Below are 23883 nucleotides of genomic sequence, written 5' to 3'. Positions count from 1 at the left end.
TAACTTGTTTTTCTGCATTACTAGACTCGCTTCGTTAGCTTAGTCTGTACAGTGAGTGCAGAGGCTGTCAAGGGTATATCAATATTGGGCTGCTGTTCGAACTGATCAGCGCACGTCCTAGCTATAACATATATGCAGCTGTGGGCACCTCTGATACTGGCGCGTTTAATAATGCACTGTGTAAGCGTGATTGAAGGCACTTGGAGAACATTCGTATGTTGAGAGCTAGTGCAGAACTTGATGTGATTCACTCCTGCTAATACCAGAGGTATGGGGTCACCTATGCAAGCCTAAGAGACCTTCTTTAGTTATAAAATAACCTACTAGCAAGGGAGGGTGAAATATAGGTATATATTTAAACCTGTTTCCATTTAGCATTATAACATGCTTTCTCCCTTTGTATTTTATGGAATAGTATCAATGCTGACAATCTTATTTCTAATCATATGTCCGGTTGTATTAGCTAAGATCCTGCACCTGAGATCACGGCATTAAAATAAATATTTTAAACTTGCTCGTCTCTCCCTTTACTCCATGTTTTCGACTGGTATGAGAGTGTAACAAAAGTGTTCTTGTTTCCCACTTTACCTGAGGTAACGAATAGTTTTTTACCTGTCGGTGTAGTTTTGCAGCTTGAAGATCTTTCTGGATTCACTATGCTGTGCATATTCCGCAATCTGATGGTTGGGTCCGGAATCGTAGTCTTTTTTATTTTTTTATTTTGTCGTAGCCCAGGTGGGCTTTGACGTCCCACCATTTGGTGTACCTTCGGTGACGTCGGCGTGCTTCCAGCGGAAGCTTCCACCCGTGGGCGCCATCTTCGGATTCTTTTTTCTGTCTCTTTTTCTTTTTGTCTTTGTAGTGAATCCATGGCTATGTTTGTTAATCGTTTTTTCAACTTTATTCTTTCCACGTATCTTGTAATCGTTCCAATTTGCTTTCTTTTCTATGTGTTTCCACCCTCTTCTCCAGCCTTATCTTTCTGGCGGAGGCGGGTGGGTTCGCTAGTGAATCCAGAAAGATCTTCAAGCTGCAAAACTACACCGACAGGTAAGAAACTATTCGTTTTGCAGCGTGAATCTTTCTGGATTCACTATGCTGTGCATAGATTTTGTAGCAGTTTTCGTTACTTTTGTGGCGGTTGGGTGGAAGAGGAGCGTTCGTTGTTAAAAATATGTTGAAGCACTTTTTGTCCTACTTGTGCTTCTTTGTTCATCTGTACATCCACGCAGTGGTGCTTCGTGAAAGTGTGCACTGAAGCCCATGTTGCCGCCAGGCATATGTCCTGAATCGGTGTGTTGGCCAGAAAGGCAATTGTTGCTCCTTTCTTCATGGTGGAGTGGGCTTGTGCCCCTCCTGTTAGCTCCTGGCCAGCTTGCTTGTGGCAGAACTGAATTGTCTGTGCGATCCATCGGGCTATGGTGTTTTTAGTAACTGGTTTGCCCATGTAACTGTTAGCGAAGGACACGATGAACTGTTTCGTTTTCCTGTGTTCCTTCGTTCTTTCAATGTAGTGCATCACAGCCCTTCTTGCGTCTAGGGTGTGGAGCGACCTCTCAGAGCTTGTAGTGGGGTTTTGGAAGAAGCTAGGGATCTGAATACTCTGATTCATGTGGAACCTTGACACCACCTTTGGCATGAAGTGTGGGTCAGTTCTCATCACGACCCTGTCACTGTGTATCTGGATGTAGGGTTCCTGCAGTGTGAGTGCCTGCAGTTCGCTCACCCTTCGTAGTGAGGTGATTGCCACCAGGAAGGCCATCTTCATTGTCAACATTTGCAGTGATGCTTTGTGGATGGGTTCGAAAGGTGCTTTCATGAGCTCTGTCAGTACCACATTTAAGTTCCAGGCCAGTGGCGGCATTCTCTTTGGCGGCGCTATTCTTTTAGCCCCTTCCAGGAATCTATTCACGACTTGGGATGTGAAGAAGCTTCTCCCCGTTTCTCCTCTTGTGTATGCCACAATCGCTGCCAGGTGCACTCTCAGTGAGGATGAGCTTAGCTTTGCCTTAATTAGGTGTGTGAGGTACCTTAGCACCGTGGACTCCTTGGTCAGTCTCCTTTGGAGCTGTTTCTTGCAACACCATTGAGTGAATCTTATCCATTTTTCCCCATAGCACTTGCGTGTGCTGGGCCTTCTTGCCTCTCGCAGCACCCGCAGGGTGCTCTCTGGTAGTTTTAGGTGTGCAAATTCTAAGTCCTCAGGAGCCAGGCTGAGAGGTTGAGGCTCTCTGGCTCTGGGTGTAGAATTCCTCAGTTTTCCATGGAGAGTAGGTCTCTTCTTTTTGAAAACTTGTGGGGGGGCCCCTGCGCCATCTCCATTATCTGAGAATACCACGTCTGTCTGGCCCGTTGTGGTGCCACAAGGATGAGCGTCATGTTGCTCTTCATGCATTTGTTGAGAACCCTGGGGATCAGTGGTATCGGGGGAAAAGCGTAGGCAAATGTTTTTGACCAGCTTATCTATAGGGCATTCCCCTGGGACAGTGCCTCTGGTTGCCTGGATGCAAAGTATTGGCATTTTGCATTCCGGTGTGTTGCAAATAGGTCTATTGTTGGGGTGCCCCATTTCCTGAATAGACTCTCTGTTTCCTGACTGTTGAGTTCCCACTCGTGGGATGCTGAAGTCTGCCTGCTGAGCCAATCCGCTTCTACATTGTCCTTCCCTGGCAGGTGTATGGCTAGCAGGTCTATTTTTAGTGGTATGGCCCATTTCCAGATCTCCTGTGCCAAGTTTGACAGCGGGAACGATTGAGTTCCCCCCTGTTTGTTTATGTAAAACATCGTTGTGGTGTTGTCTGTTTGTATTAGCACCTTCTGGTTGTGTAGGTGTTTCTGAAAAGCCTTGAGGGCTAGCAACACAGTTTTCAGTTCCACGTAGTTGATGTGCCTGACTGCATCTGTAGGGCTCCACAGACCCCTCACTCTGAGCCTGTTCATGTGTGCGCCCCACCCCTTCTGGGATGCGTCTGTGGTGATGGTCACTGTTGGGTCCGTGGTGTTAGAGGTTTCCCTTCTGTTATTCTCTCCTTGGTCCACCACCTTATCTCTTCCTGCACCCTGTGCGTTACAACCACTAGATCCTCCCAACTTCCTGTAGCTTGTGACCATTGTTGTTGCAGCCACTCTTGGAGTGGTCTCATTTGTAGGCGTACATTGGGGACCAGGTGAATGCATGATGCCATCATCCCCAAGATCTTGCTCACAGTCCTCACTGTCAGAGCTCGCCCCTTCTGGTAGTGACGTTTCTCCCTCAGTAGACTGAGCGTTCTCTTTTCGCTCGGTAAGACTCTGCATTGGATGGTGTCGATCTGGGCTCCCAGGAAGATCTTTACTTGCTCTGGTTCCATCAAGCTTTTGCCCCAGTGTATGGAGAAACCCAGGTTTGCTAGCGTTCTTGTCACCTGTTCCGCATGCTCCTTGCATGTCCTGTAGCAGTTTGCCTTCACCAGCCAGTCGTCGAGGTAGGGGTACACGTGTATCCCCTTTCTCCTTAGGTGTGCGGCCACGGCCGCGATGCATTTGGTAAACACCCTTGGTGCGGACTTTAGGCCGAAAGCTAGGGTCGTGAATTGGTAGTGATCCTTGTTTACTGTGAACCTTAGCATGTGCTTGTGCTGCCTGTTCATGGGGATGTGCAGGTATGCATCTTTGAGGTCTATGGTGGACAAGAAGTCCCCTGCTTTTATCTGAGGAATGACCTCTTGTAGGGATGTCATTTTGAATTTTTGGGTTTTGACGTATTTGTTTAGGAACCGTAGGTCCAGGATGGGTCTTAGGCTTTCGTCCACCTTTGGCACTAGGAAGTAGTTTGAGTACACTCCCATGTTCCTTTCTTTGAAGGGGACCCGTTCTATGGCCGCTTTGAGGAGGAGTTCTTGGGCTTCCTCTTGCAGTAGTTGCAGCTCTCTTCCTGAGTGCGGTCTTTTCTTTGGTTTTCTGTTTGGTGGCCTTTTTTCCAACTCTATGCAGTACCCGAACTGCATAATATTGAGTATCCACTTGTCTGTTGTTATTTTTCTTCACTCCTGGAGAAAAAATCTCAATCTTCCTCCTACCGGCGTTGCATGTTCTTTTGTGTCTTGTCCGTGTAGCCCTCTCCTCTTTGTTTTTCCATGCTCCTCCCCGGAGGGTGTGGGTGGTGGAGCACCTTCTCTCGTGTGAAGTCACTTAGAGGGGGGTTGTTCACCGCCTCTCCTTCTCTGGCCCCGTCCATTTCCTCTCGACCGAAAGGACTGGCCCCTGCCTTGGTAGTTCCAGTTTTGCCTCTGCTGGCCCTGGTGGCCTTGGTTGTCACTCTGTTGCCCCTGGTGGAAACTCTGGTGAGAATCTCCTCAATGGCTTCCACCTCTGCTGTTCGGTCTCCGTGAAGGAGTGCCCCTTCTCATCCCTCTGAACTGCAGGGCTCCCATGGACCTTGCCGTCTCGTTGTCCTTCTTCAGTTGGGTGAGCTTATCATCAACTGGGGCTCCGAACAGTGTTTCGCCGTTGAAGGGTGTGTTCAGGATGTTGTTCTGGACCTCAGCCTTGAATCCTGAGATCCTGAGCCAGGCTTGCCTTCTTTCTGTGATGCCGTTAGCCATCAGTCTGCTGGATGTTTCTGCCCCATCCAAGGCTGTCTTGAGGCATGAATTGGCGATGCTCTTCCCTTCCTCCACCAGGTGTGCTGCCCTCTCACAGTATTGTTCCGGGAAGTGCTTGAGCAACTGTCCCATCTCATCCCAGTGCTGGTATTGATGCCTATTCAGGAGGGCGTTGGAATTCGCCATCCGCCAGTGCGTTGCAGCGTTCCTCTCAATCTTCCTGCCAGTCAGATCCATCCTCCTGCTTTCTTTGTCAGGTGGGGGTCCGGACGTTGTTGGGACGTTTGCCCTTTTTCTGGCCGTTGCAGCGCTGATAGAATCTGCTGTGACGGATCCCTTGATGTAAGCTGGGTCTTGGGAGGAGAATTTGTATTTCTTCTCGGTCCTCGGCGTTACAGATCTGCATGTAGCCGGGTCCTTGAAGGCCTCCTTTCCCTGGTCTGTGATACTCTTGAGCATGGGCAGGAACTGGCTCCTTGTCTGTATGGGGAGCAATGTCTCGAGCAGGAAGTCTGCTTTTGGCTTCTCCTCTTTCAGCTTAATTCCATAAGATGTTGCCGCCTTTCTTACCACCTCATTGTATGCCCCAATGTCATCCGGTGGCGAAGGCCTTGAGGGGTATGTTTCCACAGCCTCCTCTGGGTTTTCGGCCTCGATGTCCTGCCATTCATGGTCTTGGGCCGTCGAGGAACCTGAACCGTAGCTTGACTGCTGTTCCCCGTAATCCCCTTCTGTGTAGTAGAGGTCCTCCTCCTCTTCGTGGTCCGAAGGTTCCGGAGTTTTCGGCGGCTCTTCGACGTCGAACTCCTCGAGCTCCTGTACCTCAGCGACGGTCGATGCCGGCTTATGGGGAATCTTGTAACTTTTCATTTTTTCATCGAAGCCCTTCTTTCTCTGAAGGATGTTCTCCATTTCGGCCTTGAGCCTTCTCTTCTTTCTCTGCATTTCTGCGGCCTGTTAGTCGTCGAGCGTTTCGGCCGCTCTTTTCGACGTCGAAGCTTTCTTTGGCTCTTTTTCTTTCGACGTCGAAGGCCCTTTTTCGGGGGCTTTCTTCGATGACCTTTGCTTTTCGCTGGTCTTGTGCCTCCGGGAGTCCTTCTCGGAGGATCCGCTGGGCTCTTTTTCGGAGGATGCAGCTTCGGTCGTCGATTTGCTCGGTGCCGGTGCTCCTTTCGAGGCTCTGTGCTCTGACTTTCGAGAGTCTGCCTCAGGTTTTCGAGGCCCTGTGGGAGTTTTCGGGGTCGTAGACTCTCCTACCTTATCAGGCGTATTCTTATCGGTCTCAGCGACCGTGAAGTCATCTGGTCCTTCGGCGATGTTGTCCTCATCGTCGGTGGAGAGGCCAAGTTCGTAAAGCGTCGGCGCTTGTCCTGCATCGTGTGGTGAGCCGTCCTCTGTTTTTCTTGAATTCGGAGTGTCTTCGGCTTGAAGACGGAGCAGGCGTTGCAGTCCCTGCTCTTGTGGTCTATTGGCAGGCAGAGGTTGTAGACTGGATGCTGGTCCTTCTGTGCGAACTTGTGGTGGCAGTTCTTGCAGAATTTAAGATTTCGAAGTTTTCTCCTTTCTTCGTCGTCTCAGTCCTAAAGGTCTTCTTCTCTCGATGTTCTCAGGTCTTTACCGTTGAAGATTTGCTGTATTTTCTCCTCCAAAAACTTCTGGAGCTTCAAGCGACGATCCAGACCCAACGGTGGAAAAAAGAATCTGAAGATGGCGCCCAAGGGTGGTAGTTTCCGCCGGAAGCACGCCAACGTCACCGAAGGTACACCAAATGGTGGGACGTCGACGCCCACCTGGGCTACGACAAAAAAAAAAAAAAAAAAAAGAGAAAAAAAGACTACGATTCCGGACCCAACCACCAGATTGCGGAATATGCACAGCATAGTGAATCCAGAAAGATTCACGCTGCAAAACCTAAGTTGCATGTTCTGGGTTGTCTAATCATTGGTTTCTTTCCTATAGGACTGAGAGCTAATGAGACACTGATGCTAGTCTGGTAGGGGATTTTGGGTACTAGGTGAATTTTTGGCACACCCTAATTCACTGAGGTCCTGAGTCTCTGTGCACAGTTCTGTGTCTGAGCAGAATCCCTGCAACAGGGGTGTATAGAACTCGGATGGGTTGTCTAATCATTGGTTTCTTTCCTATAGGACTGAGAGCTAATGAGACACTGATGCTAGTCTGGTAGGGGATTTTGGGTACTAGGTGAATTTTTGGCACACCCTAATTCACTGAGGTCCTGAGTCTCTGTGCACAGTTCTGTGTCTGAGCAGAATCCCTGCAACAGGGGTGTATAGAACTCGGATGTACTCTGTGTTGGGTTGTAGTTATTCTGACATGCAAGGATTGAGTCCCCCATACTGCTTCCTCCAGCTCTGTTTTCTGCTTTTGTGTGCTCTCTAAAATGATTGCCTGTCCCTTGTTTGCTCAGACTATCCTACAAATTCCACAAGCGTTTATGAAGGGAGTTCTCATATATATCCTCTTCCTTCAATGTGACTCATCTCAAACCTCACTCTACTACTCTCTCCAATGCACTACCCTATACTGCTATAAATACATCCTCTACCTCCACTCCGATAAATCCCAAACCCCATCCAAACAACAGACTAACATGTCCACCGCACAAATTAATTTCACATTTCCATATACTAATTCCCCACTAATCCTGTTTGGGATCTGGAGTAGCATGCTAACCGTCAAAAAGTGATTCACCACCTCATCAGGGGTAGCAAGCACTATATAAATGCAAATCTTTCCCTTTTCTGTCCCTCCACTATCCTTCTCAATCCAAATTTCTCAAGAAGGAGATCCAGACCAATTTTAGAAAACTTTATTTGTATTTTATTTTGACCAAAATCTCCGCAATAAGGTAAGTACATTTATTATTAGAAATACTTTTAACTTGGAAAAATCAACACCTAGAAACTTTTCAGCACAGTTCAATGTTATCGTGTAGGGAAATAATATTGCAGTTAAAACAGGTAAGTAAGGCACTTACAATCCCAGTCGTCAGAACCAAACGTCAGCAAGGGCCAAGAGGCACAGGGGCGTCCAGGTGCGGAGGTCAAAATCAAATTTCTGCCCAACGCTTTCCAATGTAGATTGTGGGTGCCTGGAGGCACACTGCTTGCAGTCAAGTATCGGTGGCAGGGGCCTGCCTTTGGGGGTTAGAAGCAGCACGAGGGGTGGGGGGTAGGGGGGTCACGGGGGGGGAGGGGTAGGGGCTACAAACCAGCACCAAAAAAATCCCCACTAGTGGTACACGGATTCCTGGTGCGATTCCGATGTCGGACACTCAATGCTTTTCAACAGGGATTCTTGTTTCGGTGTTAGAAATGGGATTTTTGGTAGGCTAGGGCATGTGCCAAAGCCAGGCAGAAACCACCACTCTAGGCAGGATAAGGGAGTTATACTCCTAAAATAACCCCTGCTGACCCCCTTGGTAGCTTGGCACGAGCAGTCAGGCTTACCTTAGAAGCATTTGCACATAACCAACAGTAATACAGTGTAAGCACTACAAAAGGACACCACACCAGTTTAGAAAAATATCCAATATTTTTATATACTTAAGACAAGATCAAAAACAATAAAAATCCAGTATACAGTACTTAAGAAAATCTTTGGTTATCTAAATATGCTTGAAAAACAGTTCCTTGATGTCGATAGCCTCGTCCGGGGCTATCATGGCATCGTGAGCAAACAGATCCAAACAATTCTGGCTGACCGTGGTGTCGCGGGTCAGCTACGGTGTCGGAAGACCTGCAAACAGTACCTTTTAGAAATGCAGGGCTTCGGCGACCTCTTGTTGAGCATCCAAAAGCACGGCGGCCGCAGGCGTCAGTTCCGGAGGTTGGTGGAGGAGTCGTTGGGGCCCTTGAAGTCACACGGGTTGCAGATCGATCGCCTCTCGATCTCCTCTCTGTTGGAGTCAGGGGCGCTGGTGTCGGCAGGCGTCGGGTGCTGCGATGAGAAGGGTAGCGGTGCAGAGTGCAGTCCCATTAGGTCGCGGTGCGAGCAGCGGCTCAGCGGCAGATGGCGTTGTCGGCGAGACCAGGGTCGTGTGCGTCAGATGGCGTTGTCGGCGAGACCAGGGTCGTGGTACGAGGTGAAGGCAGGGCTCGTCGCGGTGTTGGAAGGTCACGGTGCAAGCAGCGTCTTCGTTGCTGAAGCACTGTGGTCGGCTGACGAACCGGAGTCTAAGGCACCAGCGTCGGTAGGCCAAGGCTGTGGTGTGGGATGAGAGCGGTGCGTCGTGTAACTTTACGAGCGGTGCCCTCGAACCACGGTGCAAGCAGCGGCGTCGATTTCGGCATGGAGCGTCGTCGGGGATAACAAGGCGTCGCTGTGAAGCAAGGCTGAGTGCGGTGCCCACAGGTTTGCGGTGCGAGCAGAGTCTCGGTGGCTGCGTCAACAGGCGTCGTCGGTGAGACCAGGGTCGCGGTGCAGCGTTGTGACTGTGCCCTCTGCTGTGCCTCCAGGACACAGAGTTGGCAGCTGCTTCGTAGACGTCGTCGGGTTGCTTTTCTTCTGTTGCAGCACAAAACACACAGTTCCCAGTGCTGAGGGCAGAAGAGCTTGAAGTCTTTGCTGTTCCTGAGACTTCTTGAACAGGGGGGCAAGCTCTACCTCAAGGCCTTGGAGAAACTCACAAAAGTAGACTGCAGAAAGTCCAGTTCAGTCCTTTCACTGCTCAAGACAGTAGCAGCTACTGCAGGCCAACACAGCAAAGCACACAGCAACGTGGTAGTACCTCCTCACAGCTTCTCCAGCTCTTCTTCTTTGCAGTCTTCTTGGTCCAAAAGAGTTCTAAAGTTCAGGGGTCTGGCCCCCAATATTTACATCCCAAACTCCTTTGATCTCTTAGCCAGAGTGTCTGTGCCCAGCCAGAACCAGTTCTACCTTCTCTGGTGTGACTTCCTGGCAGGAAGTGGCGATGGTATGGTCCGAGGCAGACCAGGCCCTTTGAGGTGCAAGGAAATCTCCTCCCCTTTCCCTAATTACAGCCCAGGTCTATTCAGCCCTTTCCTGACCCACCTAGACTATCTGGAGCCACTCCTGCTCCCCAGCCTTCTGTCATCCAAAACCCAGACAGGCAATCCGCGTTCCAGCAGAGGAACACGGGATGACTGAGCAAGAAAATATCTACTTTCTAAAAGTGGTATTTTCAAACACCGAATACAAAAATCACCTTCACTAAAAGATGCATCTTTAGTGAATGCATACTAACCTTTATTTTCCTACCTAATTCCCCCGGGCCAGTTAGGTTTATAAGAGGTTATAAACAAACTCCCCATTCTGTCCTATGGGAAAAAGGTAGCCTTGCAATAGCAAAAAACGAAATTGTCCATCATTCGCTATCAGGACATGCCACACACACCAGGGCATGTCCTACCTTTCACAAACACTGCACCCGGCCCACAGGGGTAACTTGGGCCTACCTTAGGGGTGGCTGACATGTAAGAAAAGGGAAGGTGAGGGACTGGCAAGTGTGTGCACTGGCCAAGTGGACATGTCAGTTACAAACTGCGCGCAGACTCTGCAATGACGGGTCTGAGTTACCTTTTCAGGGCTACTCACGTGGGTGGCACAATCAGTGCTGCAGGCCCACTAGTAGCATTTGATTCACAGGCCCTTGTACACCCTGCACTTTACTAGGGACTAAAAAGTAAATAAAAAATCCATTCATGGAAACACCAATCCATAACACAATTTACTACAAGAGCACTTGCACTTTACCACTGATCGGCAGTGAGAAATGTGCATAGAAACACTACGCCAGTCACAACCGGGAGGTCAGAAAGCAAACACTCTGGGGAAACACACCAAAAGATGCAACATCTAACATTCTGCAAAGAGGCTGCAGGTGTGGCACCAGAGGTTGCAGGAAGACCAAAGACAGCAGAGGTAAGTAGAGAGGTCAGCCAACTCTGGACCCGAGGTCAGGATTGCTGGGGAGAATTCACTGCACAGGTGAGCCACTCAGGTTCTGGCCGTGGGCGTCAGGTGCAGAGTGGGCTGGAGACACAGATCCGGGGTCCTTGGAGCTCATTTCTTCTTGGACAGGTCCACTGCCCACTGAAGATTGGAGTTTTTTTTAACACAGTAGTTCTCCTAGGATGTTCAGCGGTCGCTGGCTACAAGGCTGGTCGCAAAAGCTGGAGACAGGCCAGTAGGGCTGGGACCAAGGCAGTTGTCATCTTCAGTCTTCTCTGCAGCGTTGTCTTCTTGTTTCTAACACAGATTTAGTTTCCAGGTCTGGCGAAGCCACCTAAATAATATATTGAGCCGTATTTTAGAGTAGTAGCAGGTAAGGACAATGGGCACCTTATCTGGGGTGAAGATGCCCTCTATCATTCCACCCTCCCGTGGGAGGGGGGGGACAGACACAGCCCCGATTGGAGGGGCCTCCCCATCTTCAAGATGAAAGATGTGCTACACCTCACCACCCCCACCTTAAGGGTGGAGTTTTCCCACAGGTTTTCCCGGCCAAAGTGTGGGTGTATACCAGGGACTGCCATCTGCTGGTAGCACCAGAGGCTGGGGGTCCTTTACAAAGGCAATAGGTCTTTGAAGCTTCTCTTTTAGAGCACTGGTTCATCCTGGGGGAAGAGGTGTGACACCTCTGGGACCAGAAACAATGCACATCCTAGGCAGAGAGCAGGGGCTCTCTACTAGGGAGTCCAGAAACATGTCTGGTGGTGGCTGGCTGCCTGCAGCTGGTCAAAGACCACACCAGGGTACAATAAATCCCACACTGGCATAAGTGTGGATTTATTGGAAGGAATAGTTTGGTACCAAACACCCCTGTGTTCATTGAAGCCATCATGGTGCAGTGGAACTAGAGTTGCTGAGGTCCCACCCATGTACTCTATCTGGCTTCCTTGGCACTTATAAACTTATGGAATAGACCCCAATATGTGCCCTGCAGGTCGAGGGGCACACTCTTCTGCATTCTGCTCCACAAGGGCCGGATCCAGGGAGATCTCTGTGTACTTTTTTGGTGCAGGTAAAAGTTCAGGAGCTCAAGGTACAGGATGGTCCGAAGTCCACCGTACTTCTTAAGAACCCCAACGTATAGGGAACAGCCCCCGTGTTCAGTTGCTTGCTGTGGCATCAATTCAACTGTTCCCTTCTGCAGCAAGACTACCATATCCTGCTGCTGAAACCGTAGAAGGTCATTGTATGGAATGAAATACTGAGGAGGACTACAGGGTGTGCTACTTAAAGGGTAGGATATATTCCTTTTCCACAGTCTGCAGGAGCAGCTAGTCTGAAGATATGGCCTTAAAGGCTAGCAGAAAAGAAAATACCCTCATCCAACTGACAAACTACTGTGACTTCAGTAGAGAAAACCAACAGTAGCACATCAGTTGGAATGATAAGCGAGTATTCTACTTAGGGGAGAGGGAGCTCAAGCACTTCAGCCACCTTCTCCAGTACAAAAACAACAATTGATGGACAGAATGCAGAACAATGTCATACATTCACCCGAGTACAGAGATCTGGGTCTAAGTCCATTGTTTTTTTGCTCACCATGCCATTCCAGTTTCGACGCAGCCAAATGCAAATCAGTCTTGACCCTGCGCCCAATGGTAACAGTCCAGCCCGAACTGCCAAGTCAGGTCCTCCCTGTACTGGAAACAAGCATCCTAGGACCGGTTTCGGGGTTTCACCACTCTTCAGCCAGGATAGCTTGAGTCCAGTGGCATGGAGAGGATGGATTAAGGTCCAGATCTCTGTACTGGGGTGAATGTATGACATTGTTCTGCATTCTGTCCATCAATTGTTGTTTTTGCATTTGTCACCCCAAATGGGACGGGTATGCCCAGACATGGGTCCAGTGCTCTCCATGCCACTGGAGTCAAGCTATCCTGGCTGATGAGGGCTGAAAGCCCGAAACCGGTCCTAGGATGCTCGTTGCCAACCAGGGAGGACCTGGCATGGCAGTTCGGGCTGGACTGTTCCCATTGGGCGCAGGGTCAAGAATGATTGCATATGGATGGGTCTAAACTGGAATGGCATGGTGAGCACAAAAACGATGGATTTAGGCCCAGATCTCTGTACTGGGGTGAATGTATGACATTGTTCTGCATTCTGTACATCAATTGTTGTTTTTACATTGGTCACCCCGAGTGGGACGGGTATAACCATCTTTTATTCCACTAAAACAATACTTTGAATAAATAACAATTATCCACCACTCAAACAATGAAAAACTAGGATTGCAAAATTTGTATAGAATATATTTTCAATTAACCAGAAAAATAAATTTTGATTGCCTGAAAAAAAGCACCTAATGATTTACTGAATATGGCAATAATACAACTTTAAGATGAATACCTGTGAGCTCTGTTCACATGACCTTCAAAACAGAAAGGCAGTGCTAATAAAAAAAAGAACTAAAAAAAAAAAGCAACACGTTGCAGCAAAGAATTCTATATTTTCGCAGTTCATTCAGTGTGGGGCCCACAAGGTCTGTCCAGGCTTGCCTATAATATGCCTAAAATAGGTGTATGGTGTGCCATTAAAATTCTGCCACATTTACGGTCAGGTAAACTGCACTCAATCACTGCCCTTAAGTATGGAATTGAGGACAAGATACATCTTCATATTTGAAGTGGGCATCCAAAACTATCGATTCTGCTAAAAGGATTGTCCTGTGATAGTCCTTGCCAAATTTATAACTCCAGATGGACCACAAGCAGCTCACAATTTTGAAAATCAAGCAAAGGTACTGGAAGACTGCATCAAATTCTCTTTAATCATTCTGACATTGTGAGATTCCATTCAAGGAGAACCGCAATATTAAGGAACGAGGCAAACAAATGACTTTATAATTTATCAAGCAAAAACTGCATGAATGTGGACATTATCCCAAAACGCATAATTCTGATCTCTGTGGACCTGTGCATTCCCGTTTTTTCAGGAATCGGGTTTATCCTTAAATCGGGGGGTAAAGAATACTCATCATGGGTATATATATATATATATATATATATATATATATATATATATATATATATATATATATATATATATATATATATATATATATATATATATATATATACACACACCAGACTCCTCTTCAATATTCTTTCTCAATCTCGCCTTTTACCCCATCCCCTAGCGGCCATTGCCCTGGATGCCGAAAAGGCGTTTGATAGGGTTGAATGGACTTATCTCTTTCACACCCTCCGCTGGTTTGGTTTCGGTCCTATTTTTATATCCTTAATTTCACTACTTTATTCTCACCCACGCGCAGCGGTTTGTGCCAATGGCCAAATATCCTCCTTTTTTGATTTACAAAGAGGTGTCCGCCAAGGTTGTCCCCTATCTCCCTTTCTCTTTAATCTAGCCTTAGAACCCTTCCTCTCCAAACTCCGTCAACATCCCTCCATCCATGGTTTTCAACTGTCCGATTCCCATGTCAAACTAGCTGCTTATGCAGATGACATTTTGCTATTTGTCTCCAATCCCTCCGTTTCCATTCCTGCCTTTCTCAGTGAAGTCCGTGCTTATTCTCAAATATCTGGCTATAAACTCAATAACGATAAATGCGAGATCCTCCCCTTGACTAAATTCACCTTCAAACCCGACTTTGCCGCCTCTAATTTCACGTGGAAACCTTCCAGTATCAAATACCTGGGAATGCATATTACCCCTACCATCCCAGACACTGTTTCTCTGTGCATGTCCAAATGCATTCAAAAATTAACGGATCTCACATCCAAGTGGCATCCCCTTTACCTATCCTGGTGGGGTCGCCTTGACACTATAAAAATGATGTTGTCTCCCATTGTTCTCTACACCCTCTCCAATATTCCGGTCCCTGTTCCCTCCAAATTTTTCAAGAAAATCAACTCCATTCTAATGTCCTTTCTTTGGAATAAAAAGAAGCCAAGAATGTCTCTAGTACGTCTGATTCGTACTAAATCAGAAGGCGGGGTTAACTTTCCTGACTTCCCAGCCTACCACAAGGCGTTCCAATTGAGGCAAGCCTCTTTTTGGCTACAGGACCCTGACACCTCATGCCCTCTATGGGCCAAATTTGAGCGCCTCCTTCTTTCTCCCTTCTCCTTTGCTGAATACCTCTCCTTCTCTCGTAAACCCACTTCTATCTCTACTCCGATCCATAAGTTTACCACTAAATTACTCCTCTCTTCCACCCACTCACCTCCTCTTACCGTTGCTGCTTTCCTCTCTTCCCCCATATGGCATAACACGTCCTTACTCATACGTGCCAGACCCTTTTTTTGGAAAACTTGGCATACTCGAGGTCTTCAGTGGATTTCCCAACTTTTTTCTCACTCCTGTTTCTTATCTTTTGACACCCTTCGCTCCCTCTATGACCTACCCACTTCCTTTGCACGCAAATACCAATTGCTTAAAGACACAGTCCTAACGAAATACAATGACCTCTCTCTGCCTTGCCCTCCTCCTCCTTCATCATCTACTCCCACTTCCACACTTCATTCCTTCTTACGCACTACACCAAAGGCTGCTGCTATTTACAAGTACCTTCACGCTGGTGCGATTCCAAGACCCAAATCTAAAGTGGAAGAGTCCTGGGAGCATGACTTATCTATCTCTTGGTCGGTTTCCTTCTGGGACAAGATATGGACCAAACTTTTCAAATCCTCCAGAGCAGCAACCCTCATTCAAACTTTGTTTTTTATTTACAATAGACTTCTCTTCACACCCTCTGACCTTCACAAACGCTTTCCTAACACTCCCCACACGTGCTGGTCTTGTTCGTCACCACAAGCTGATTTATTTCATATGTTATTTTTATGCATTCATGTTCGTAATTTTTGGCTACAGGTTTGGGCCCAAATTAATTTAATTTTCCATACTACTATCCCTTTTTCCCACACACATGTTTTTATGGGTAGCCTTTCCCCCTGCTGGGATGACATTGATCTGAAGCCTCAGATTGTTGATCTATTACTTGCCGCTGCCTTCCAACAAATAACGGTCAACTGGAAAGACTTCTCCAAAATTTCCTTCAAGGCATGGTGGTTTAATGTATGCCATAACCATAGACTTGATACTGCTCATGTTTTCCCGTTATGTATGGCTACTAAACGCATGGACTTATGGACTCCCGTCACACTTTATCTGGATTCATGTAGTAAACGTTTGTTTCACCCTCTGCCTCCACAACAGGAAGTTCCTAAACCTCCTTAGTCGCTCGATGCATTCCACTTATCCTTCATTGTACCATTTTGTTTTAATTCTTTCCAATGTTTTTATGCCTTTCATATTTTCTGCTTACCGTGTTTTCTTTTTTACCCAGATTTCTTTTATTATAATGCTTACATTTGTATGATCGTATTATTCTGCTCAGAATCTTTGCCTTGATATCACATTGTACTTTGTTTTGACACCTGGTTTTCTCTCTTGTTATTATCAAATAAAATTTTCTTGAACTAAAAAAAAAAAAAAAAAAAAAAAAAAAAAAAAATGAGTTGTAGTAAATGATTTATTAGTCCAGAAGGACCTTTCAATCAGCAGAATTAGAAAAACAACTGTCTTGCTCTCAAGAGACTTTGACTAGATCAAAAAACGTGGGGATCGGCACAGGAAACAGAACTCTTGTAACTTAACTAGTGCCACCAACTAATTCTGTGAAGTACACATCACTCCGAGCACTGGTGCTTCTGCAACTTCTGCACCAAACTTACTAGAGTTAATTTGTCCTCCGAATATGCCCACACATACAGTGATCTGAGGACATTCCTAAATCCTCCAACACCCAGGAAGTAGAGCCAACAGTGTACCCATTGTTTCTATCGGTGCCTGAAGTACAATCACCAGTTCAATGGTGCAGTTCTAAGCAGACAATGAACGTTCTGTGAAACCTTTCTGTCCGTATGATGATGTTAATCAGGCATAAACTGAGGGAGACCTGGGTGTATCCTACAGTCACTAGTACTAGTCACAGTCAATTAATGTTCCATTGCATCACCTTGATTATCAGACAGACTTCCATGCAAACAGTGAACGGGAAGCAAAGTAGAAAGATATTTATTGGAGGACTTGGATGCTAAATGCAACAATATTTTTATGTTTCTGAAGTGATGCATGTGACAATGTTTCTATTGTGTGCTGCAAACAAAGTATCCTTAAGTGTTTCTATTAGTAATAATCACCTGGTATACAATGCAATACAAATTGTCACATATGCACTGAAGCGACAACAAAACCCGAGGTCCAACGTTTTCGATCTATGGGGTAAAGAAACAGTAACCTCAAGGGCAAAGAAAAAAAAGAGTGCATTTCTTTCTGTTAACAACAGAATCTACTGGCCATTACATTCTACAAGCCAACTCTAACTAGGCATATTCGATGAGCGGGACATCTTCACCCAGTCCAGCAAACCATGGTATGAACCACCTGAAGGAAGAGAATCAAATATTTAGCACCTTGTGGCTACACAGTAAAGGAAGCCTGAAGGTGAGACCCAGTGGCACTCCCATATAGTAGTGAAATTCAGCAGGTTACATGCGATTATCATTGTAAACCATTTGCTCTGAAATCATTAAAGAAACAAAATCCATAGCCACTTTTAGCAAACTATAAATAGTAAAAACCAGCAACTGCATTAAATCTATTTTGTCATTTTAATCTCTTGGAGCATTTACATAAGACAGCAGTGTTCTAGTGTGTATGTACAAGTGCACTATGTCACAGCAGGTGGAGTCCTTAGAAAAATGATGATGTAAACTGTAAAAAGAGTAAGATCTATAACAAGTTTGTACCCCCCTATGCCCAACAGAGTTTAGATACTAGTAGAGCAAAACCCAAGCCCAGTGGGACAAGGATGTACACAGATCCTAATAAGTTTGAAAGCAATGGCTTAACCATGAATTAGGCTTTAGAACAGTTATGTGACAGCACATGCTATGTTATATAAATTTCCCACTATTTTACGGCTAAGCACCATCACTAAACTGTTTGACGGTGGTTGGCCTAGGCATTCGGACTGCTGTAGGCCATCCCTGAATCTCTCATTTTCAACTTCCTAACAATCACAAGCGTTTACCTATAGCTGGGACGGAAAGCCAGGTCGCAGATTAAAATAAGATAAATTACTCATTCAAATTCAATGAAAACTCTTTATCGCTGTATTTCCTTTCAAGTGGACTCATTCTTAAAGGGTTCTGCTCTCTGATATGCAAGGTGCTGCTTTTGAGGAATTCGCCTCATTATAACGAGGCAAGGCCAGCAGTTGACAGGAGGGTGAGAGCCAAGACAATGATTCCCGACTGGTACACCTGGGGTATCTTGAAACCCTTTCCAAGATCCCATGCCTGGGGAAAACACAAGAAAATGGAAGAAAATTAATACAGGGTGGAAAATATAAACACTATCGCACATGAATCTGTATTGCTCTAAAATCGTAAAACCTTAACACAAGCCGCCAGTACATTCTAGTTCCTATTATGTAATATATGTCAAGATTTGGTGTTCAAAGTATCACCCCTAGCCCGATGCACATTATTCTGTAATGTGGATATTCAATGATATATGCATTCCTTTGAACAATACTGTGACCACAGAAGCATAGATAGTATTGGAGAGTTGTATAAATTGTGCCCACTTAAATTTAATATATATGAAATTTGCATATTGCAGCATTAAAAAAGTCAATAAATACAATCTTTTATCAATATTTCAAAGCAAATTGGCGGCCAAAATTGCTCACTAAGATTTCTCAGAAAATGCAGAAGCCGGAGATGCCCCCAGAAATGGATCAAAATATGGGGAGCGTGGAATAAATACCGGGGGAATGTATGTGAGCCACCACCAGACTGTGATGAAGACAGCTCTGAAGATGAATAATAATGTATGTACAGGGATTGGTTTAAAGAGATTGTCCGATGTAATGACCGCAATCAGCCAAATTTATACAGGCGCCAAATGTGATTTGTTGTTGTGGTTATGTATGCTAACTGTAAGATGTCATTGTATACAACCTGACTTTTTTGCCGAAGTTGTTAATGAAAATAAAAACCAGAATAAAAAAATAAAAAAAAGGAAGCACATAAAGACTGGCACCTCTAAACCTGCTCATTGTTGAACTCTCACTCTCGGGAACACAAGCCAAAAGATACTTGCCCAAAGGGGAACACCAAACCGGAAAGAGCAAAAGCATTAAACATGCAATGTTACAAATTCTGGCCAGCAAAAAAGGCTAGGTGTTAAATCCTGTACACACACAAAGTATCAGACAGACACACACACACACACATACACAATAATTCATACCAAACCCATTTAAAAACAAGCATTGGAAATGCAATAGGTCTCGCAGCATTAGAGTTAGTGCTTTTAGAATTGTTTATGGGTTTTTTTTGTAAATCTTTAGCATTTTTGTTTCCTGTAGCCAATGCTAAAGAATTACAAATAAAAAAAGCCATAAACAAATCTAAAAGCTCTAACTCAAATGCTCCGAGACCTATTGCACTGTGTGAGGGTGAGGGGTTGAGGGTGAGTGAGGGTGAGGGTGAGTGAGGGTGAGGGTGAGTGAGGGTGAGTGAGAGTGAGGGTGAGTGAGGGTGAAGGTGGGTGAGGGTGAGTGAGGGTGAGTGAGTGAGGGTGAGTGAGGGTGAGTGAGGGGTTGAGGGAGAGTGAGGGTGAGTGAGAGTGAGGGTGAGTGAGAGTGAGGGTGAGTGAGGGTGAGTGAGGGTGAGTGAGGGTGAGGGTGAGTGAGGGTGAGTGAGGGTGAGTGAGGGTGAGTGTGAGTTAGGGTGAGGGGTTGAGGGTGGGTGAGGGTGAGGGGTTGAGGGTGAGTGAGGGTGAGTGAGGGTGAGGGGTTGAGGGTGAGTGAGAGTGAGGGTGAGTGAGAGTGAGGGTGGGTGAGGGTAAGTGAGGGTGAGGGGTTGAGGGTGAGTGAGGGTGAGGGCGAGTGAGGTGTTGAGGGTGAGTGAGGGTGAGGGTGAGGGGTTGAGGGTGAGGGTAGGTGAGGGGTTGAGGGTGAGTGAGGGTGATGCTGAGGGGTTGAGGGTGAGTGAGGGTGAGGGGTTGAGGGTGAGTGAGGGTGAGGGATTGAGGGTGAGTGAGGGTGAGGGGTTGAGGGTGAGTGAGGGTGAGGGATTGAGGGTGAGTGAGGGTGAGGGGTTGAGGGTGAGTGAGGGTGAGGGGTTGAGGGTGAGTGAGGGTGAGGGGTTGAGGGTGAGTGAGTGAGTGAGGGTGAGTGAGGGTGAGTGAGGGTGAGGGGTTGAGGGTGAGTGAGGGTGAGTGAGGGTGAGGGGTTGAGGGTGAGTGAGTGAGGGTGAGTGAGGGTGAGGGGTTGAGGGTGAGTGAGGGTGAGTGAGGGTGAGGGGTTGAGGGTGAGTGAGTGAGGGTGAGTGAGGGTGAGGGGTTGAGGGTGAGTGAGTGAGGGTGAGTGAGGGTGAGTGAGGGTGAGTGAGGGTGAGTGAGGGTGAGTGATGGTGAGGGTGAGTGAGGGTGAGGGTGAGTGACGGTGAGGGTGAGTGACGGTGAGGGTGAGTGAGGGTGGGTGAGGGGTTGAGGGTGAGTGAGGGTGAGTGAGGGTGAGGGGTTGAGGGTGAGTGAGTGAGGGTGAGTGAGGGTGAGGGGTTGAGGGTGAGTGAGTGAGGGTGAGTGAGGGTGAGTGAGGGTGAGGGGTTGAGGGTGAGTGAGGGTGAGTGAGGGTGAGGAGTTGAGGGTGAGTGAGTTAGGGTGAGTGAGGGTGAGTGAGGGTGAGGGGTTGAGGGTGAGTGAGGGTGAGTGAGGGTGAGGGGTTGAGGGTGAGTGAGTGAGGGTGAGTGAGGGTGAGGGGTTGAGGGTGAGTGAGTGAGGGTGAGTGAGGGTGAGTGAGGGTGAGTGAGGGTGAGGGTGAGTGAGGGTGAGTGATGGTGAGGGTGAGGGTGAGTGATGGTGAGGGTGAGTGAGGGTGAGGGGTTGAGGTTGAGGTTGAGGGTGGGTGAGGGGTTGAAAGTGAGTGAGGGTGGAGGGTGAGGGGGTGAGGGTGAGGGTGAGGGGGGAGGGGTTGAGGGTGAGTGGTTGAGGGTGAGTGAGGATGAGTGAGAGTGAGGGGTTGAGGGTGAGGGGTTGAGGGTGAGGGGGTGAGGGTGAGTGAGGGTGAGGGTGAGTGAGGATGGCTACGGTATGGGATGTCTCATATTAAAATTACGTGTGACCTGTGAAAACGTGAGTGAGATACCGGCATGCCATGTTCTCTTGTACAAGCGCAATCGGGTGTTCAACAATGCCATAGTGGGCCGGTTCATGGCTACGTGTTCTATCATAAAAATAGTGCAAATGCTCATGTTTAAAAACGTCAAAGCCAAAGGAAAGTGCGATTTAATTTTAAAATCAAATAAGTAGAAAAAAATATATATAATTAACAGCCATTAGGTTTAAAACAGAACCAATGCAAGGAAAGGTGTATTTTAAAAGGAGAATAATGATGTTAAAAATCGAACACAACACATAAGGAGGTCCAAGCCCAACGAGCGTGTAATACAAAATAGCAGGTAGCCAAGCAAAACTATCAAAAGTCTATTGTCATTTAAATGAACCCCGGCTGATGCTAGAAAATGGCCAGGTGGAGCAGCATGCTTACATAATGTACAGTTTGGTCCGGCATATATACATTTCCTGCTAAAACACATCAATGCAGAGAGATTATGAGACAGCAATTAGCCTCAGCAGCAGAACGAATGTAATATGCAGGTAGCTGAATCTTTTCCTCCAAGGAGGCGCAGAAAGGCATTGAAAGGAAGCTAGCATCCATGCCCACAAATACAAGAATCTCCTCACAAAACACTGCTTCCTTTTGCTAGGTTTAAAAACAAGGTTGTACTTACTAAAATATGCAGTGTACAACATGGAGCAGCAGCGTTCCTGGTCACACTTTGACCCAGCAAAGCCATCAGTAAATGCAACACTGCAATGGTTTAACCAGAAGGAAACACTATTTCTGGTCGGCCCACAATGAATATATTCATAAACATTCCTACGTTGTCTTCCTTGCAGAACGCCTGCCCGCCTGTTGGCTACAGCTTCGGGAATCCCACCAATCGTCTCTTCTGGGATAACCTCAAGGTGAATGACATCAAGTGGAACTTCGAGAAGTTTCTGGTTGACCCGGATGGGAAGCCCGTCAGACGCTGGCACCCGTGTCCGTGGTGAAGCGAGACATCATTGAGTACCTGCGGGCGGCGCGCAGTCCGCAGAAAAAGATTTACAATCAAGCCGAGCAGAAGTAGAGACCCCGCGTGCAAGAGGAGGGAGGGGGCGAATGAGAGAGAATGTATGTGAGGTTAAACTAGGGGCACTGATTTTGTGGGTGGACCTTCAGAGATCTCTTGTTTTTAAATATGGGCCTCTGTGCCATCCAAGTGTTTGCCGTAAACATTTCACACATTTCCCAACTTCCCAAAATACAGAGAGATGGCAACATAAAAACAAAATCGGCCTAAAGTACACCCTCGAAATCTCTGCTTCTCTGCCACCTAATATGCCATGTGCGTGTGCCTGTGTGAAAGGCATTGTTAATGGAAGAGTAGGAGTTTGTTCATAAGCTAAAGTAAAAGCAGGTTTTTGCTTTTATGACTGTGTTATAAAGTATTTCAATGTGTTACAATGAGATGTTTCTTCAGGCATAATTTGAGTTAGTCTTTTAAAGGAAAGTGTTTATAAAGAAATGTCAATGTGTAAAGGACAGGCTGTAGGGGTGGCAAGTGAAACTGACCCAGGAGGGGGGAGGAGGGAGGAGAAATGCGTCTCGGCCGGAGCAGGGGGCGGAGCAGGGAGAGCGGGCTTTGGAATGTAATTGACACGGCCGGCCGGTCGTGAAACTGAAAGCATGGCCGGCCGGCCGTGAAAGCCTTTGATGCGGCAGGGGGAAATGCGAGACGGCGGGGAGGGGGCGGAGCGGGTAAACAAAGACGGACGTGCACGCGCTTTTAAGCTCAATGCGCATGCGCATTGAGCTTAAAAGTCACGGGCACTGCAAGGAATCGCCACGATTCCTTGCAGTGTGGATAAAGAGCGGATAAGTCCCAATACTCTCGCCTTGCTCGATGCGCATGCGCATCGACAGGCGAGACCTAAAAACGCAAGGGTACTAAATAAAGATTCCAAACAAGATAATAGTCTGAAGCAGTAGAAGAGGGCAGAAGTATCTAGAACATCAGCGGCGCATGTGGAAGGGCTGGACAAGATTCAGACTTACTTTTAGAAAGGTGTAAGAATGGACAAATCAAAAGGCATATAAAAAGCGCATACTTCTAATCAAGTTCACAAAAACGCACATTAGCAATTACCACTAAAATGTTCAAGCAAAATTAACTACACATCCATACAAAATAGTTTTGGAAAACTATGAAAACCAATTTGAACAGGGAAACGGTAAAAGTGTTGGATAGCGCTCTGTGTGTTGGGACGGTTGTTTTCAAAGTAGGAAACTGGCAAATAAATATCAGGTGAACTTGCCATTGTTCATGGGGTCGACTAGTACTTGAAAGTTAGTGCTGGTAAGTAAGGCTAGACTATTTTGATAAACTTCATTTCCCTACAGCAGTGGGTGTTCAAAAGCTAAACCCAAAGAGGGCTCCACACGTTCATGTAGGCTGCTAAAGAGACCAAACAATATATAGAAAAGCTCTATGCAGGAAAGGTTTGCTTAATGTGGAAGGTAGCTTCCATTGGTAGGTTCTTCTTTTGTAAATGTCCTAAATATTTTCATTCTCTAGAAGGTTGCAGGTCAGAGCTGAAGAGTAAAACGCGGCTATGCTTGCAGCAGTTAGTAGATATTAACTAGCTTAGAGAGCTGGCTGTGTTAATGAATGCGGGGGAAAGGAATCATTTCCACAATGGCGCTTTGCCCTGGTTTTCAGAAAGAGTTCGTTCTTGATTGGTAGAGCTCTACCGGTGGTAGTACTGTGCACCACTTGTCGAAATACAGTCCGAGTTCAGACGTGGGCTCCTGCAAATCAGAAAGGATTTTTATGACCAGGTCTGGCTCATTACTGGTCAACTGTGTGCAAGGGTTTCTCTCAAACCTCTAGTGAACATGCTGGTACAGAGCTTACAGCAGGCATGCTATTTGCTCCAAGGAGTTACTTCTGCTGGGATCAGTAGGTCCTCTCTCATCATCGATTCCATAGGTACCAGACAGGAATGTAGCTATTTGCTCAGCAGGTGCAGTGATATCAAGGCCAAGGGGAGTGTCTGCCCACTGCAACCCAACTATGTCAGTCTACTTTATTACATAAATCATGAGTCTCACCCAGCACCGCACACTACCAATCCCCCCAATCACTCCCAGATCTAGACAAAAGAG

The 23883-nt window shown here is 46.9% G+C and overlaps 1 protein-coding gene across 2 annotated transcripts in view; it reads right to left on the bottom strand.

The window, feature by feature from the left end:
- Positions 1 to 17195: 17195 nt before the first annotated feature.
- Positions 17196 to 23883, bottom strand: part of SDHC (succinate dehydrogenase complex subunit C) — a 125296-nt gene continuing 118608 nt past the window's right edge. For both annotated transcript variants that reach the window (XM_078670912.1, XM_078670911.1), the window contains exon 6: positions 17196 to 17899. In XM_078670912.1, coding sequence (XP_078527038.1) covers positions 17795 to 17899 — 105 coding nt within the window. In that variant the 3' untranslated portion in view covers positions 17196 to 17794. The remainder of the gene's footprint in view (positions 17900 to 23883) is intronic.

This window comes from Lissotriton helveticus, chromosome 12 (genome assembly GCF_964261635.1).
Source record: "Lissotriton helveticus chromosome 12, aLisHel1.1, whole genome shotgun sequence".
Lineage (NCBI taxonomy): Eukaryota > Metazoa > Chordata > Amphibia > Caudata > Salamandridae > Lissotriton > Lissotriton helveticus.
The sequence above is the reverse complement of the archived record's forward strand: the minus strand, read 5'-3'. Positions and strand labels throughout refer to the sequence as shown.